Source organism: Pseudomyrmex gracilis, unplaced genomic scaffold (genome assembly GCF_002006095.1).
Source record: "Pseudomyrmex gracilis isolate BER0280 unplaced genomic scaffold, ASM200609v1 scaffold_166, whole genome shotgun sequence".
NCBI lineage: Eukaryota > Metazoa > Arthropoda > Insecta > Hymenoptera > Formicidae > Pseudomyrmex > Pseudomyrmex gracilis.
This window is the reverse complement of record NW_018020750.1, coordinates 249,050-263,240: the sequence shown is the minus strand read 5'-3', so window position 1 is coordinate 263,240 and position 14,191 is coordinate 249,050. Positions and strand designations below refer to the sequence as shown.

The 14,191-nt window shown below is 38.7% G+C and overlaps 1 protein-coding gene across 2 annotated transcripts in view; it reads left to right on the top strand.

The window, feature by feature from the left end:
- Nucleotides 1-14,191, top strand: part of LOC109857610 (cerebellar degeneration-related protein 2) — a 41,828-nt gene that overhangs the window by 12,840 nt on the left and 14,797 nt on the right. Inside the window, exon 1 of one of the 2 annotated variants that reach the window (XM_020434097.1) lies at nt 275-446. The exons of the other annotated variant lie outside the window; for it this stretch is intronic. Within the exon in view, the coding sequence (XP_020289686.1) occupies nt 371-446 (76 nt within the window). The 5' untranslated portion in view covers nt 275-370. Of the gene's footprint in view, nt 1-274; nt 447-14,191 lie in introns of those variants that run through there. 2 annotated transcript variants of the gene reach the window in all.

Below are 14,191 nucleotides of genomic sequence, written 5' to 3'. Positions count from 1 at the left end.
ACGAGCCGGCCGCTGAGTCCAAGAGACGATCGGGACGCAGTCGTTCTGGAAGCGACGAACGCACCGCACCGTCCGCGGGCAGGTGGCGTCCGGGAGCAGCTGGAGAAAGTGACGTTCCGGCTCGTGGCCGGCGGCTTCCCGCGAGTTGACCGAGGCCTGTGAAGATCGCTTCGTCGAGGTCCCGCTCGTCGATTGGCTGGCCCGCGGCCGCACGGCGATTGTGCACCAATAGCGCCGCGAGCGCGCGGGCCAGGCGGCCCCTGCAGGTCTCCCGTCGCAATCCGCTGGTCACAGCGGATCCGTCGACGCCGCTCGGCCGCATCGAGAAGACGAGTACGCTGTAGACGACGGTCTCCGGCGTCGAGAGAAAATGAGCCTGTTGTCCTCTTCCATCGGCGGCGTCCGCTTCCATGCGGACGACGACGCCGATCACAACATGTTGCAGGGTAAAAATCTTCAACTTCTTTCCTTATTGATTGCATGTGCGCCCGCATCGAACCCCCGCGAAAGATCGATTATTTATGCTTCTCGTTGATTGATACTCCGTTTAATAAAAACTTTAGATTTTTTAATTTTTCTTCAGAACAATTCGTGTGTGTGTGTGTGTGTGTGATTAATACACACCTATTATTTTTTCGGAACTATTAGTATCGTTTGGTGTCAAGGCCGCAATTGCCTCGCCAAGGATGCGCAGGTGCGATCGGTGCACCGAAATTACGAGACTCATTTTCGAGGTCGACCTCGAGACGCTTGGACGCGACGCGACCGATCGATAAGGACGCTCGAGCTGCACACACACACACACAGCAACAAATGAATATTCGGAAGCAACGTGAGCACAAAGTCCACTTTTAAATGTTGCTTCTTGTTGAAATACAAATTACAAGTATTATCTTCGGAATGTGCAAACAAGTCTCGACTTTTACGTGAAAAGTGTCACGAGAAATAAAATTGCGCAATCAAATTTGTTTTATAACTTATCGTAACGCGCATTCTTCAATTTTTGGCATTTTTTTGTTTGTTTCTCCCCGGAACTTGAAAAATTACCGTTGCGTATTACATCAGGGCGGAACGACCCTAGCCGAGATAGCATGACTCATCGATTTGTCGCGCAATACGCGTGTGTACTCGCCGTTGAATTCACAGACGCTGAGTGGAAAGCATCCGAAGAATCAGGCTCTCGAAAGTATTTCTTTATGATTACATCTTCACTGAAACATTTTGAATTTTTTCGAAAGATGGAGACTCAAGGAAATCGATTATTTGAAAAAAGAAATTTGATATTTCAATATGTTCTATTTCCTGACGAAGTGAAAACTGAAGGAGTTTTTTGACTGGGACGAACTTTTTAAACTGATTTTTTAATATTTCTTTTTTTTTTCAAAGAAAACATTCTGATTGCATGTTTATTTATTGCCTAAAATGCAAATTGTTGCATTTCAAAAAAACCACTTCTCAATTATTTATATAATTTATTTACTTTATATAATTATACTATTATTTATTTACTTTATATAATTTATTTACTATATCTCTAATATGAATATTTTTGTGAGTTAAAATATCATTAATTACATTTTATATGTGAATTATTCAAATCAGAAAATTCATCGTTCAGCGTGTACAAGTTTCATCACTACATCTCGCTGACTGTCGGTCTCACTGATTGACTCTTGAACCTGAGATTATTGTGACGTACCGCTAAAAGAGAGAGAGAGAGAGATAAGCAGCAGTTAAACGCGATTAAATTTTATCGCTGCGAGCGCGACCTTACTGTTATTTTTGTTCTCCGCTGAACTGCAGTCGATTGGTTCTTGAATAGGCGCTGGTTATGGAAGTTATTTTTGTCGCTGTAAGTAAAACGCAACCACGATCAATTTTCTATCGAAATCGAACTTGTTCGCTACAAACGTGTTTCTCTTTTCTCGCATGACGTATAAAACTTTATGCGACGCATAAATGCGAGATGAAAAAAAGCTCGACGAAATCTGCACGCTCGTAGCACGTTGTTGTGCGCGACGAGAGGATTGCGTGTGATGCCGAAAACACGAGTTTTATGATTATTGATCGCGGCAGGAGTATTTTAGATCGCGGAGTCTGCGCAGCTGATGAGCTCGGCGAATCGCGACATCGTTTAAAACAGGCTGCGGGCGACAGAAACTGTGCAGTAAATTCCGTCGCAAAAAGCGTCGAACGACTTGCTTGTAAATTGTTAAAAGAGGTTTGAAACGCGCGAGAAAAGACTCTTGTGTTACGACGAGTTCGTTTTACAGACTTAATTGCAATTATGATCGCGCGATTATCGAACTTGCTTTTCCGAACGAGCAATCCGATAGTAATAATAATTGTTGATCGCGAGCGTGGCACTATTAAGCTATTAGCGTATAATAGCGCGCGCATAATGGAGCGCGGCGCAAGATAAATAAAAGCGCTGATGATTTATGCAAACGACTCGCGCCATTGCCGGTTGCGTTCTGGTTGCTCTTTCCTTTCGCGGCTGGCATACCTAATATCGCAGAGCCGGGGAAGGAAATGACGGTCGCGCATATTTATGATTCACGCTCGGGGCGCACTCGCGCGTGCACCAGCTCTCTTGAACCACGCTCGCCGTAAAACTGGCAGTATGTGGGGCACAAATAATATGCGGCACGACCGACTTGGGCGCTGTAATACCTCACGATAGTGACAGACGATTAATCGATAATTACACGCAAAGAGAATTCGTTTGGGAAATTTATTAGCAATTTAAATTGATGATCAGTACCTACCTGATGAAGTGTTGAAGCTGATTTTTCTAATCCTAAAGAAATAATAAAGTCAGGAAATTTGATAAAGATAACTTTTATTGTAAAAAAAAGAGAACAAAAAAACATCGACAGTTTGCGTTAAACTGAAATGGAAAGTCAAAGTGAATAAAAACGTGTAGCGTGTCTTCGATATCTAAGGGTTAATCACCCTGGGAGGCGAAACCCCGCTTGCTGGGTTGCCATGAAACACCCTTTCTGTTGTTTTCCATATATATTCACTTATCGATCACTTTAATGCAATGGTTCCTACTCGCAGACGATGATGACTGAACAGTTTGATCGAAGGGAAATGACAAGAGAGAAAGCTGAAAAGAAAAAAGAAGTACTATATTGATTTCACTTGTCTGGTTTAATGCGATTTGTATTGAGACGAGCGATTAAGCGACGATAACATTATCGTTCAGTCAGCATGTAATGATTGATTCACGCGGTAGCACTTTGATCAAAAAATATTATCTTTCATATATTCATTCATTCATATATGCATTCAAAAGAGACAATTTTATTTAGTTATAAGATAAAAATATATTAGTAAATATATCTTTCTAGTTACTGATATATTTTATAACTATAAAAATATATATAAATATATTCCTGAATTGACTTCCAAAAATGATCTACGAGTCAAACTGCGTCTGTAAAACCCACGCGACTTTAAAATCGAATATCTCCGCAAAAACTCAATATTCTTTCAATTTTAAATCGGAAGTTTGAACAATTCCGTGTCAATAAAAAATAAATAAATAAATAAATTGAAAAAATTTCTAGTAATTTTGAAGTTTGAACAATTCTGCGTCAATAAAACATAAATAAATAAATTGAAAAAATCTAATAATTTCGAAGATACAAGCGTTTAAAAAAAAAAACGCTAATTTTTACTAGAAACGCCGATACGCAAATTTTGAGTGGGTCTGGGAGACCCACTGTTCCGTTTGACACGCTATCTTATCCGAAAATCAGTGTTTATTGTGTCGAAATTCTCCGATAGACACCTACTTTAATTTTCGATTTCGAGTAAATGCGAGTTTCTCCTGACCCGCACCTGTCGATACTTGATGAACGCAAATATACAATTGAAGCTATATCGTACGATCTGCTCACATTGTTCCGAAATAATAGAATCGATACTTCAATCTCCAGTCCACGTCTCAATAGGTCGGTACTCTATAAAGACAACTCTATTGTTGCGCCGACAACTTCGCAAAAGGAGAGGAAATTAAACTTTCTCGCCGCGCGTCGTTTGTAATCGAATTATTAGACATGTTGGTTACATCGTCGTTACTCTGATAAAGCAATCACCAATTGTTCTTCGCATGCAGGTTTTAAACTTTTTGATCAAGCTTGCTCGCAATTCTATTAAATCAGTGACAGAGCGACTTCGAAACTTTATAACTAGAAATCGGGAACGGGAAGAACGCAACGCTCACATCGAAGATAAGACGCGTGTTTTTAGATTCCTTGCTAGTTATTGACTATCGGTTTTACAGTTGTGCTAATTATAATGTATAATTTTTATTAATTTCAATTCTTTTCGTCCGATCTAGTTTTGTCGCTGGACAAGTAGCTTTGATATTTTTTACTCGAATCCAGCCTTTATCTCTGTGTTTTGCCGGTGAAAGCCGGTCTGTGATAAGAACATTTTCACCCTAATAAGGGGAGCTGGAAAGATTCGAATCTTTCGATGAAGTTACTTTCCGAGTACGAGAGAATTTGTTCGAACCGTAATGTTGCAAATCCTTTCACCCGTATAGAAAGTATTAAAATTGTATGTCTCACCTTCGGTCGAGACGGCATTTAAATTATAATTAATTGAATGGTAGATACCGATATCAATGTTAATAATGATTTACGACTTTCGAGCTGAGCAGTCGGTGAAAGGAAGAAGTGATCCGATTTTGCGAAGGTTCCATGTCGATCACAATCAGCATGTTGTACCTTACTCTCGCGTACAAGTGACTACCCAACGGAAGGATCGTAACAGCGCGATCCTCTTGTTTAGTTTTATTAGAGATCAAATAAACTTTAAAAAACCTCAAATTTCTTGCGCAACAAATATCAGTATGTATATTTGTTTATTATTTATTTATTACAAACACACACACATTTATATACTTACGTTATTATGTTTGATAAACATTCCGCGTTCCATTAGACTTGCCGTTTTTCATCGAACGATCGAAGAGAATGAGTATTTTCGACGTAGAGACAGTCGTCGTCTAACGCTTTAGCAAGCGCTAACTCGCAAGTGCCTCCGGTATACTCGTTAAACCGGAATTCCGGTGTCTAGACGTACGATATTGAAATCGGAGAGAGCTCTCGCGAGCGACGGAAAAAAGCGGCTGCATAAAATGGTATGTCGTACATCAACATCTTCGGTCCACAGACTTTCCAATGTCACGCACCTTCTTCGTTTACCTCGCGGCTAAATGGAGCGGTTTGTGCGTGTCCGTGTTTTTTTTTTTTTTTTTTTTTGGTACATACTTACGACGCTTGTAGTTTCATCGGTCGAACGCGGGTTGTATCGATTGACCCTTCTAGTCCAGACGTGGATCTTTCAGACCCGCTCAAAAATTGCTAATCAGTGTTTCTAGAAAAAAAAAAAAAACTAGGCTTTTTTAAACGTTTATATCTTCAAAACTACTAGAGATTTCAATTCGTCGTTCAATTTATCTTTTTTTACCGACACAGAATCGTCCAAACTTTCGATTCAAAAATACAAAATTGAAAAAATATAGATTTTTTGTGGAGATATTCGATCTTAGAGTCGCGTGGGTCTCACAGACCCGGTCTGGCCACGAAGGATTAAAGTTACGGATTTAATTAACCGATGGGATAGAGTTTTCTCAGACAACATAAAATCTCGCATAATTAATGTTTGTCAAATCGCGAGGAAAGTCGCGTTTCTTCGGCAAATTAACTTGATTTGATTATAATTATCGCCTCCGGTGTCTCTTTCTCTCTTTATTACTGCAAAGTAATGGGAAAAAAGCGCTTCCGCGCTTTTTGTCGCGTGCGCTTGTTCCACGTTTGTTTTTTCCTGCTTTGTTGCGCGCGCGCGCGCGCGAGGGAGAAAGGAAGGTGTTGCTCTCATCTCTAAATCGACCTACATCTATCTATCTCCGTATATCACACATTCGTCAAATTACAGCTATAATCGAGTTACGGGCGCTCCATATATTTTGTTTATTTTAATTCGCAGATATTTAAGGAGTTGTCATTAAAAGGAAGAGAAACGAAGATATCTTTGAGTAGAAAAGGAACGAGAATCGAAAGCGCAAAACTTTCGATACGCATTATAAAAATATAATACAAGTTCTTTTTGCGTTAAGAATAAGCAAAAAACTACATAATAAATCATGTATCTACATATACACGTGGTCTGTTTTTTTTCGAGCGTGTTTATGTTGGTTCGATCTCGATTAATCGGGGAACGTTTAGAGAACACGCACGACTCTTCTCGTACAGTCGCAATCACGTTCTCGACCTCTTGGATCAAGCGACTAAAAACCTCGCGGCGAACACAAGATCGCTCGTGTTACACTTGGCTGATCCCGATTAGTTGTGTCGAGCATCGATTAGCTCGAGCTAAATAATAACTCTTGATGCTATTTAGGTAAATGCGCCTATATCACGCGCGCGAAAACATCGTTTAATTCAGGCACGACGAAATTCTTATTTCACTAGTATTCGTATAAGAGACGACGCTCATTATTTTCAGCGAGCTGCTGAAAACCGGCAATAGAGTCGGTCGACGAATTTGATCGTCGCTTCGTCGGCTGTTTGTGCGATTACATGCCCGGTAACGGTACAAGGTGCAGCGCACTCGCTGTGCACTTGCGATGACCGAGAGAGGCCTTCGTAGAGATGCCTATCCTCGCGTAGAAAGAGACAGAGAGAGAGAGAGAGAGAGAGAGATACAGGCGGACGAATCTCTGTGACCTGGAACGGAGAGTGTCCGCTCCGCGAACCGGCACTTTGAGTTCTAAGATATCGAACATTCGACGAACTCGCGAAGATCGATCGTTAATTCGATTGGCGGAATTGTTGTATATTTTTCAACTGTGTAAAATACATTGACTATATATATATTTTTTTTATAAAAAGATTTATCACATATTTCAATCTTAAAACTTTATCACAACAGCAGAAAGTTTATAACCGGAACACAGATGAAGGGAATCAAGTGTGAAGGAAATAGTTTTTATATACAAATAATTATTTGTAAAAAAACTCAACAAAACATCTTTTTTTTTTATATAATTTTCGTTTGCGCGGCCTTCCTTCTTTGCGGTAACGCGGAGTAACGTAACACCGTTACAATGTCGATAAAATTATTTAACGTCTCGATAACGCGGTTAAGCTCAGCAACTCCAGAGGGAGAACAAAGAAGGGAGAGCTCTTGTAGTGGTCAAGCTTGTATACAGAGGGTATCCGCAACGTATCGTAAAGATAGAAAGCCTTTAGAGAGGCGCGACGGTAATAGCGCGCCACGTTGATTGGCGTGTAAAACCGACAATATCCCGCGTAATTATTCGTCTCTTAAGCCGACAAGTGTGATAAGCCAGCTAGATATCATCGCGCGCAGCTTCATGTACAGGATATGGTCCCGTCGTTTCGTTTAACTATCCCCTGTGCGTGAGAATTATTACGGCAACAATCTCGATGGCGCCGTGTATCTCACTAGTATCTCGCGGCTTGTTATCCCCCCGTTAAACCACCTCGCAGTCGATCTGTCTTTGTACGAAAGAAATTCATCCCCTCCGTTTCTTCGTCGCGACCTCATTAGAATATCTCGCTTCGAAAAATCAGTGACCTGGCGATCGCATCTTGCAATCGTCTGACCTACTAAGTGCAGCGCACCGGCCGATACCCCCGTCTCGCTTGTTGGAGAGAGAGAGAGAGAGAGAAGAGAGAGAGATAAAACGCGCTTCCGTTCCGCGACCCGCGGCGTTATTCCCATAAAAATCTTCTCGCGAAATAGACAGCATATTTATTGCATATGAATGTCCCGATAGATCCACTGATTGGAAGAAACTTTTATTTTATTACACGGAAGAGAATCTTTCTCTGTAAGATTCTCTCGTGCGCACCTCGACTAGCATCACGAATAAGGTACACGTATCTCATTGGGATTCACTTGTTAAGTATAAAATACCCACATATACACTGATCTGCATCTGTTATATTGATCTTTGTGCAAGGTGTAGGCGTGTATTTTTTCGCACGTCCCTTATTGAATACGCGGACATATCACGTTTAACGGGCGTTCACTGGGTGAGCGTACGGTATGCGGCTTGCCGTACTTATTGCATTCCCGTCCGGTGCACCCCGCGGTGCACATAGTTGGCTCGCACATTCTTACATGGCTGTTCCAGTTCTCCTAGGCGTGTATATATATTGCGAGCACAGAGAGTATATCGCCTGCAGCGGCCTGAGATCCCGCACATTGAAATTTCTCAAAATGTTTTTTTTCCGAGGAAAGATTCCGACTGAGTGCGGACATTCGCTTCTCTCATTTCTAAAATCACAATGTACCTTTACTTCAAAAGAGAAAGAAAGACAGACGGACAGAAGGGGAGAGAGAGAGGGGAAAGAACCTCAATTTTATTGATTAATCGAAGAACTAAAGCTCTTGAAAATCTAACCTAACATTAAATTCAATAAGAGCTAACGCTGGATGTTCGTGCGAAACGAATTATAAACGAATATATGTTTCAAATATTGGATATTCGTGCAAAACAAATATATGTATATTCGTTTGGAATATATATTTGTTTATATATTCGTTTCGCACGAACATCCAGAGTGTTGGCTCTTATTGACCAATTTAATGTTAGTTTATTAAGTTTTTAACATCAAATTAACTTTCACAAAATAATCGGCTTAAATTATTGAGTTTTTAATGGGAGGTAAATTGAATAAAATTTTATATATATTTGTGATGCAAACTAATCAAACACACACACACATACACATCCTATGGGAATTTTTTGAATTAAATTTAATTCAAATTTCGATGTATTAATTTACACGTTTGAGGGAAATTAACCCTCAAACTGCAAAGGTTTTTTTTGGCACTTTCTATCCGCAAACCAGGATCGTTTATGTCTTAATGTATTTTTCTCTATGTTAAAGTTACAGAAAAATTATGAAAAAATTTACGTAGTATCTTTAACCTTACAGATCAATAAAAATATTTTAGAAAAAATTAATTTGTTTAAATAATCTTTTAATATGAACGAAGTAACTCGAAATGCAGGTTTGTTTAAAAAATTCTAACTTTTCAAGAAATTGACCGAATTGAAAAACAAAGTGTTTAAATTGAAGATAAAGGTTGCAGCTTTCATAAAAAAAATTATGCTATTGCATTTTATTAAATATTTTGGATTTTTTTGTAACTTTGTTCTGTGACCGTCGAAGTTGTACTGGAGATTTGAAATTTGGCCGATACGTTTCCCTCCCATACAACTTTTTTTAGGGCGGGGTCGGATCCTTCTTTCTTCTTTCAACTATAAGTTGTAAACGCAAATAGATTTTGCGCGGACACAAATGACACTGGTTTGCAGTGTAAGAATTAATTTACACGTTTAAAAGAAGTTGCAAAATATATATATTTATATATTTGCACGTCATTCAGTATACAAGCTCGTATCAACTAATCTAATACTTAGTTTGAATTATTGATTTAATAACGGTAGTCATAAATGAAAGAATATACAATAATATGTAAAATTAAATTGTGTTCATGGTATAAAAGACTTAAACATTTTCTACATTATTATGTCACGTGAAACGGAAGATTTTATGCTATATAGATTTTATGATAACCGTGCGATGATATACGCGTGTGATTAAGAAAAAGAATTTGAGATCTTCCACTTTTTCAATTTTCGAATGCGATATGTATGAAGTATCGTTTCGTTTATGTGCTATCGCGCGAAACGAGTGTACATTACCGCGCGTTACGTCAGCGCGAAAAGCCGAATGTGGAACGAATTAAAAAATCTCATAATTGCGAAGGTCATGCTCGGCGTACCGCGTGAGATTATTGCGCGAACGAAACCTGTGTATACGCATGTATAATAGGATTATAGGATGCGTTTAAATAATGCAATCATTTGTTTTTTATTTATTTCCTCGTGTAATCAATGTGATAAATTTTTCTTTCTCTTTAATCTTTAAAAAAAACATGATTTCTCTGAAAGAAAGTTTACACTTCACGTTCGAAATTTTTGTTTGTAGAAAAAGTGAAGACATATAATTAACACATTTCTTGTTCGGATGAATTTTATTAAAAAAAAAAATACTGGAACTATTAAAAGTGTCAGACTATTTTTTATTGTCTCGTATAATTGGTGAAATTAAAGTCGTTACTTTTAAAGTATTAAATTAACAAGAAGAGATATTGTATTTTCCCCGAAGCGGTAACATACCTACTTATTTTTAATGTAATAATATTACAAATAAGTTATTTTCATTCGCTATATTTTTTCTATAGCGTATCTTGCGTGGAAAAAATTTTATTCACACGCAAGAAAGAACGAACCTACTAAAAGAAATGAGAAATTCGAGTTAACTTTTCTTCACGCCAATTGTGTGTCAACTCTTTCACATTACCAAGTAAGATTTAATTGAATGAGCGCGAACAAGGCGCGCAATTACCAATTAAAACCGCATTTATTCACATCTCTCACAGAAAAACAATAATAACCGCGGGCGAACGTCGACGGCGATGATGTGCCGGCAGTGTGTCACGAAACACGAACGTATAAATATAAACATTGAACATTGTTTGTCGGATCTTTTATCCACGTTGTGTGTGGCCGCTTCGAAATCGACACATTATCCTGTGAGTGTTACGCGGAAAAAAAAATCCAGGCTGTTGCATGTATATATGTTACACGGAATGGTAACGCTTTCTCGCCTCCTCGTGCATGGAAAACCAAAGTAATTTTCGCGAGAGTAATTTACATTTCCGGACAGCGCTAATATCGCACGGTAGATAGTTTCTCGACTCTTTCTCATCACGCGCGATATCGTCGTACTAATTACTATTAGCGATGCTTAATCTTCTGCCGATCGATCGCTTTTTTTAAATCGATTATTCTGTACGATAATGTAATTAATAATAATATTGTTCTGAAACACATGTCTCTTTACATCACGTGTGTGTGTTCTGCAAAGAATAAAAAACAATGTAAGAAGTGAAATTGTAAAATTGTCAGTAAATGTTGGAAGGGCCAAGAGAGATTGAATACAGAATGTTTTGTGTGTACAGCAATGTGAATACTTTATTATTGAAAAAATCAGACGTTTTGATTGTTGTATCGGATCTTCTTCAGTGACAGACTACATATAAAATACAAATATAATATAATTAATCCTTCGTAGTCAGAAGTGGGTCTCCCAGACCCACTCAGAAATCGCTCATTGGGGTTCTTAGAAAAAATTAGTTTTTTTAAACGCTTATATCTTCGAAACTACTAGAGATTTTTTTAATCTGTTTTTTTTATTGATGCAGAATTGTTCAAACTTTTAATTAAAAAAAAAAAAAGAAATTAAATATTGATTGTTTGCAAAGATATTCGATTTTAAAGTTGCGTGGGCTTCACAGACCCAGTCTACATTCTTCTAAGTTTTTTTATGTCTACAGTCGATAAGTTAACCTTTTGTAGTCGGACGTGGGTCTTCAAGAATTACTTACTCAAAAATTGCGCATCAGTGTTTTTAGTAAAAATTAGTTTTTTTTTAAACGCTTATATCTTTGAAACTACTGAAGATTTTTTCAATCTGTTTTTTTATCGACGCAGAATCGTTCAAACTTTTAATTCGAAAAAAAGAAATTAAATATTGATTTTTCGCGAAGATATTCGATCTTAAAGTTGCGTGGGCCTCACAGACCCAGTCTACATTCTCGTAAGTTTTTTATGTCTACAGTCGAAAGGTTAGCCTTTCATAGTCAGATGTGAGTCTCTTCAGACCCACTCGAGAATTGCGCATCGGCATCTCTAGAAAACATTTAAAAAAAAATATTTATATCTTCGAAACTACTGGAGATTTTTTCAATTTGTTTTTTTTTTTATCAACGCAAAATTGTTCAAACTTGTAATTTGAAAAAAAGAAATTAAATATTGATTTTTCTCGAAGATATTCGATTGTAAAGTTGCGCGTGTGTCTCACAGACAAGTCTGACTAACTCGTTGTCATTTTTGCGATCTGACAAAAGGTTAATTGTGTGGTTTGCCAACAAAATCAATATAAAAGGCTACAGATGTTATTAATATTGTAAAAAAGTATTTGACTATTATCCACATACAATATTTAATGATGTTTTTCAATTGTTATTTTGCGCCATGTCTGGAATATATATTCTCTGACAATGTGCGCGTCATCCTTCGTAAAATTCATTCAAATTATTCCGGCGTTATTACACCCATTTTTTTCTTGTTACTGACGACAACGCGCGATACTCGACCGCGTATTTTCGCACGCAACACGATTATAATCTCGTGCGATGTTCGCGTTGAACACTAGACGTACGCACGCGACGATTCTCTCGCGACTCGGTTCTTGCTTCTGTGATTCATGATTCATGCACGATAAGCACAGAGATAATTTCAAACGATCAGATTTGATACACAAATTAAAATGTAAAAAAAAGTAAAAAAAAACTAGATCCTTTCAACTGATAAAAATAGTCTCAAAAGACAGTTTTTCGAGAAGACAAGAAATAAAATTTATTTAATTTTTGCGAATCTTAAATTTCTGTGTCTGAAAAAGAGAGAACACGCGTTCGCTGGCATATCGCGTGCAATACAGCACGGGTCGGCGATTCGCGCGGTTTGCGCGCGCTCGTCCCACGCAGGATTTTTGTGAAAGTAAAAGACGGAGCGAAGAATTCACAGGTCGAACGCGCACGGCAGGAGCGCTCCGACTGGAAATCACGTTTGGCACACTGACTCGATTTTACGCGCCAACGACCTCCTCCGGTCGCAGCTCCGAAGATGACGGTTACGTCGCGCGTTGCGTTAATGGAGACCACACGTGACATGAGAGAGCAAAGAGAAAAGAAAAGAAAAGAAAAAAAAAACAATGCGAGAGAGGAAATAAAAAATAATCGCGATACAGGAGGCGGCTCGTTATGCCTATACTGTCGTATTATTTCTCGCGCAATCGCAAACGCGTCGTGGGAAGGCGCCTGTCGTGCGAAAAGGATGTGCGCCGCTAACGAGATCCTCTTTCTCCTTGTTGCGAGACGTTTATTTCGTCGACCTCCAAGCATAACGAAGCGCCAAATTATGCGATGTATTCTCGAGCTCTCGGCCTCTATCTCTCAGAGCAAGCGTCGTGATAAATTTTCTCTCTTTCTTTCTAGAAAAAAAAAAGTAAATAAAATTCTACCGGTAAAAGCGACATTGAGTATATTTCGCAAAATTTCCGTTTAATATCGAAAACCAATTATCTTGCCGTAAGAATCTTCGCTGTGGAATAAAACGACATCCTGTGAATTTGTAAGATAAAACCATCAGGTATCCACTTAGATGCAATACGTTAGATTAATTACCGCACACGCGTATTCGCGAACGTTAATATCTCGGACGTGGAAATCGAATTAGCATATCGTATACAGATAGTCATCTCATCGCCGTTCCATCCACGAGCGATTCGCGGAGAGACTAGGCATCTAATAACGTGTAACGTTGCCCTCGTGGGCAACGAGTAACCTTCTTTCTCATCCTTAAGAATATTTGCATTTTCATTTTCCGACTCAGATATACTACGGCACGATATCGATCTACGTGTGTTATCGAGGTCACTCTGCAAATAAAAACTTCGAGTTCTCTGATTTTCTTGTAGTTTCAAAAAAAAACAATCAACACGTTGAATTCTTTCTTTCTGAGATTTCGAGTTATTGACTTCGCAAAAGGAAGTCGAATTTATCGGAGAGAACTCGTTTTTTTTACGGAACAACATCGTATGTTCATATTCGACGCACGTTTTATAATTCTCTTCCTTCCTGTCGTAAAACGATTTATGAAGGAATTTCGCAGAATGCGCGCGTTTTATTTGCATGCGCTCGTTCCTTCCTCGTACGTAGCGAGTCGCAACGAAGACGATCGCATCCTCTTCCTCCGATCCTTGAAAGGATTGTTTGTAGTTATATTGTTTAACTTCATATTCCGGTTATAGAAAGGTTCGTATTAGGAATATGAAGTTTTATTCGTTAGTCGAATCGCGAGGTTTATTTCATCTTGTTTTCAGTTCCGAAAAGAAAAGAACAACAAAATCAGCAGTTCTCACGCCAGCAACGGCGACGACGTCTCGTTAATCTCTCGAGTCAGACACATCGATCAGATACACCGGGACCTCTCTCTTCGCGCGTT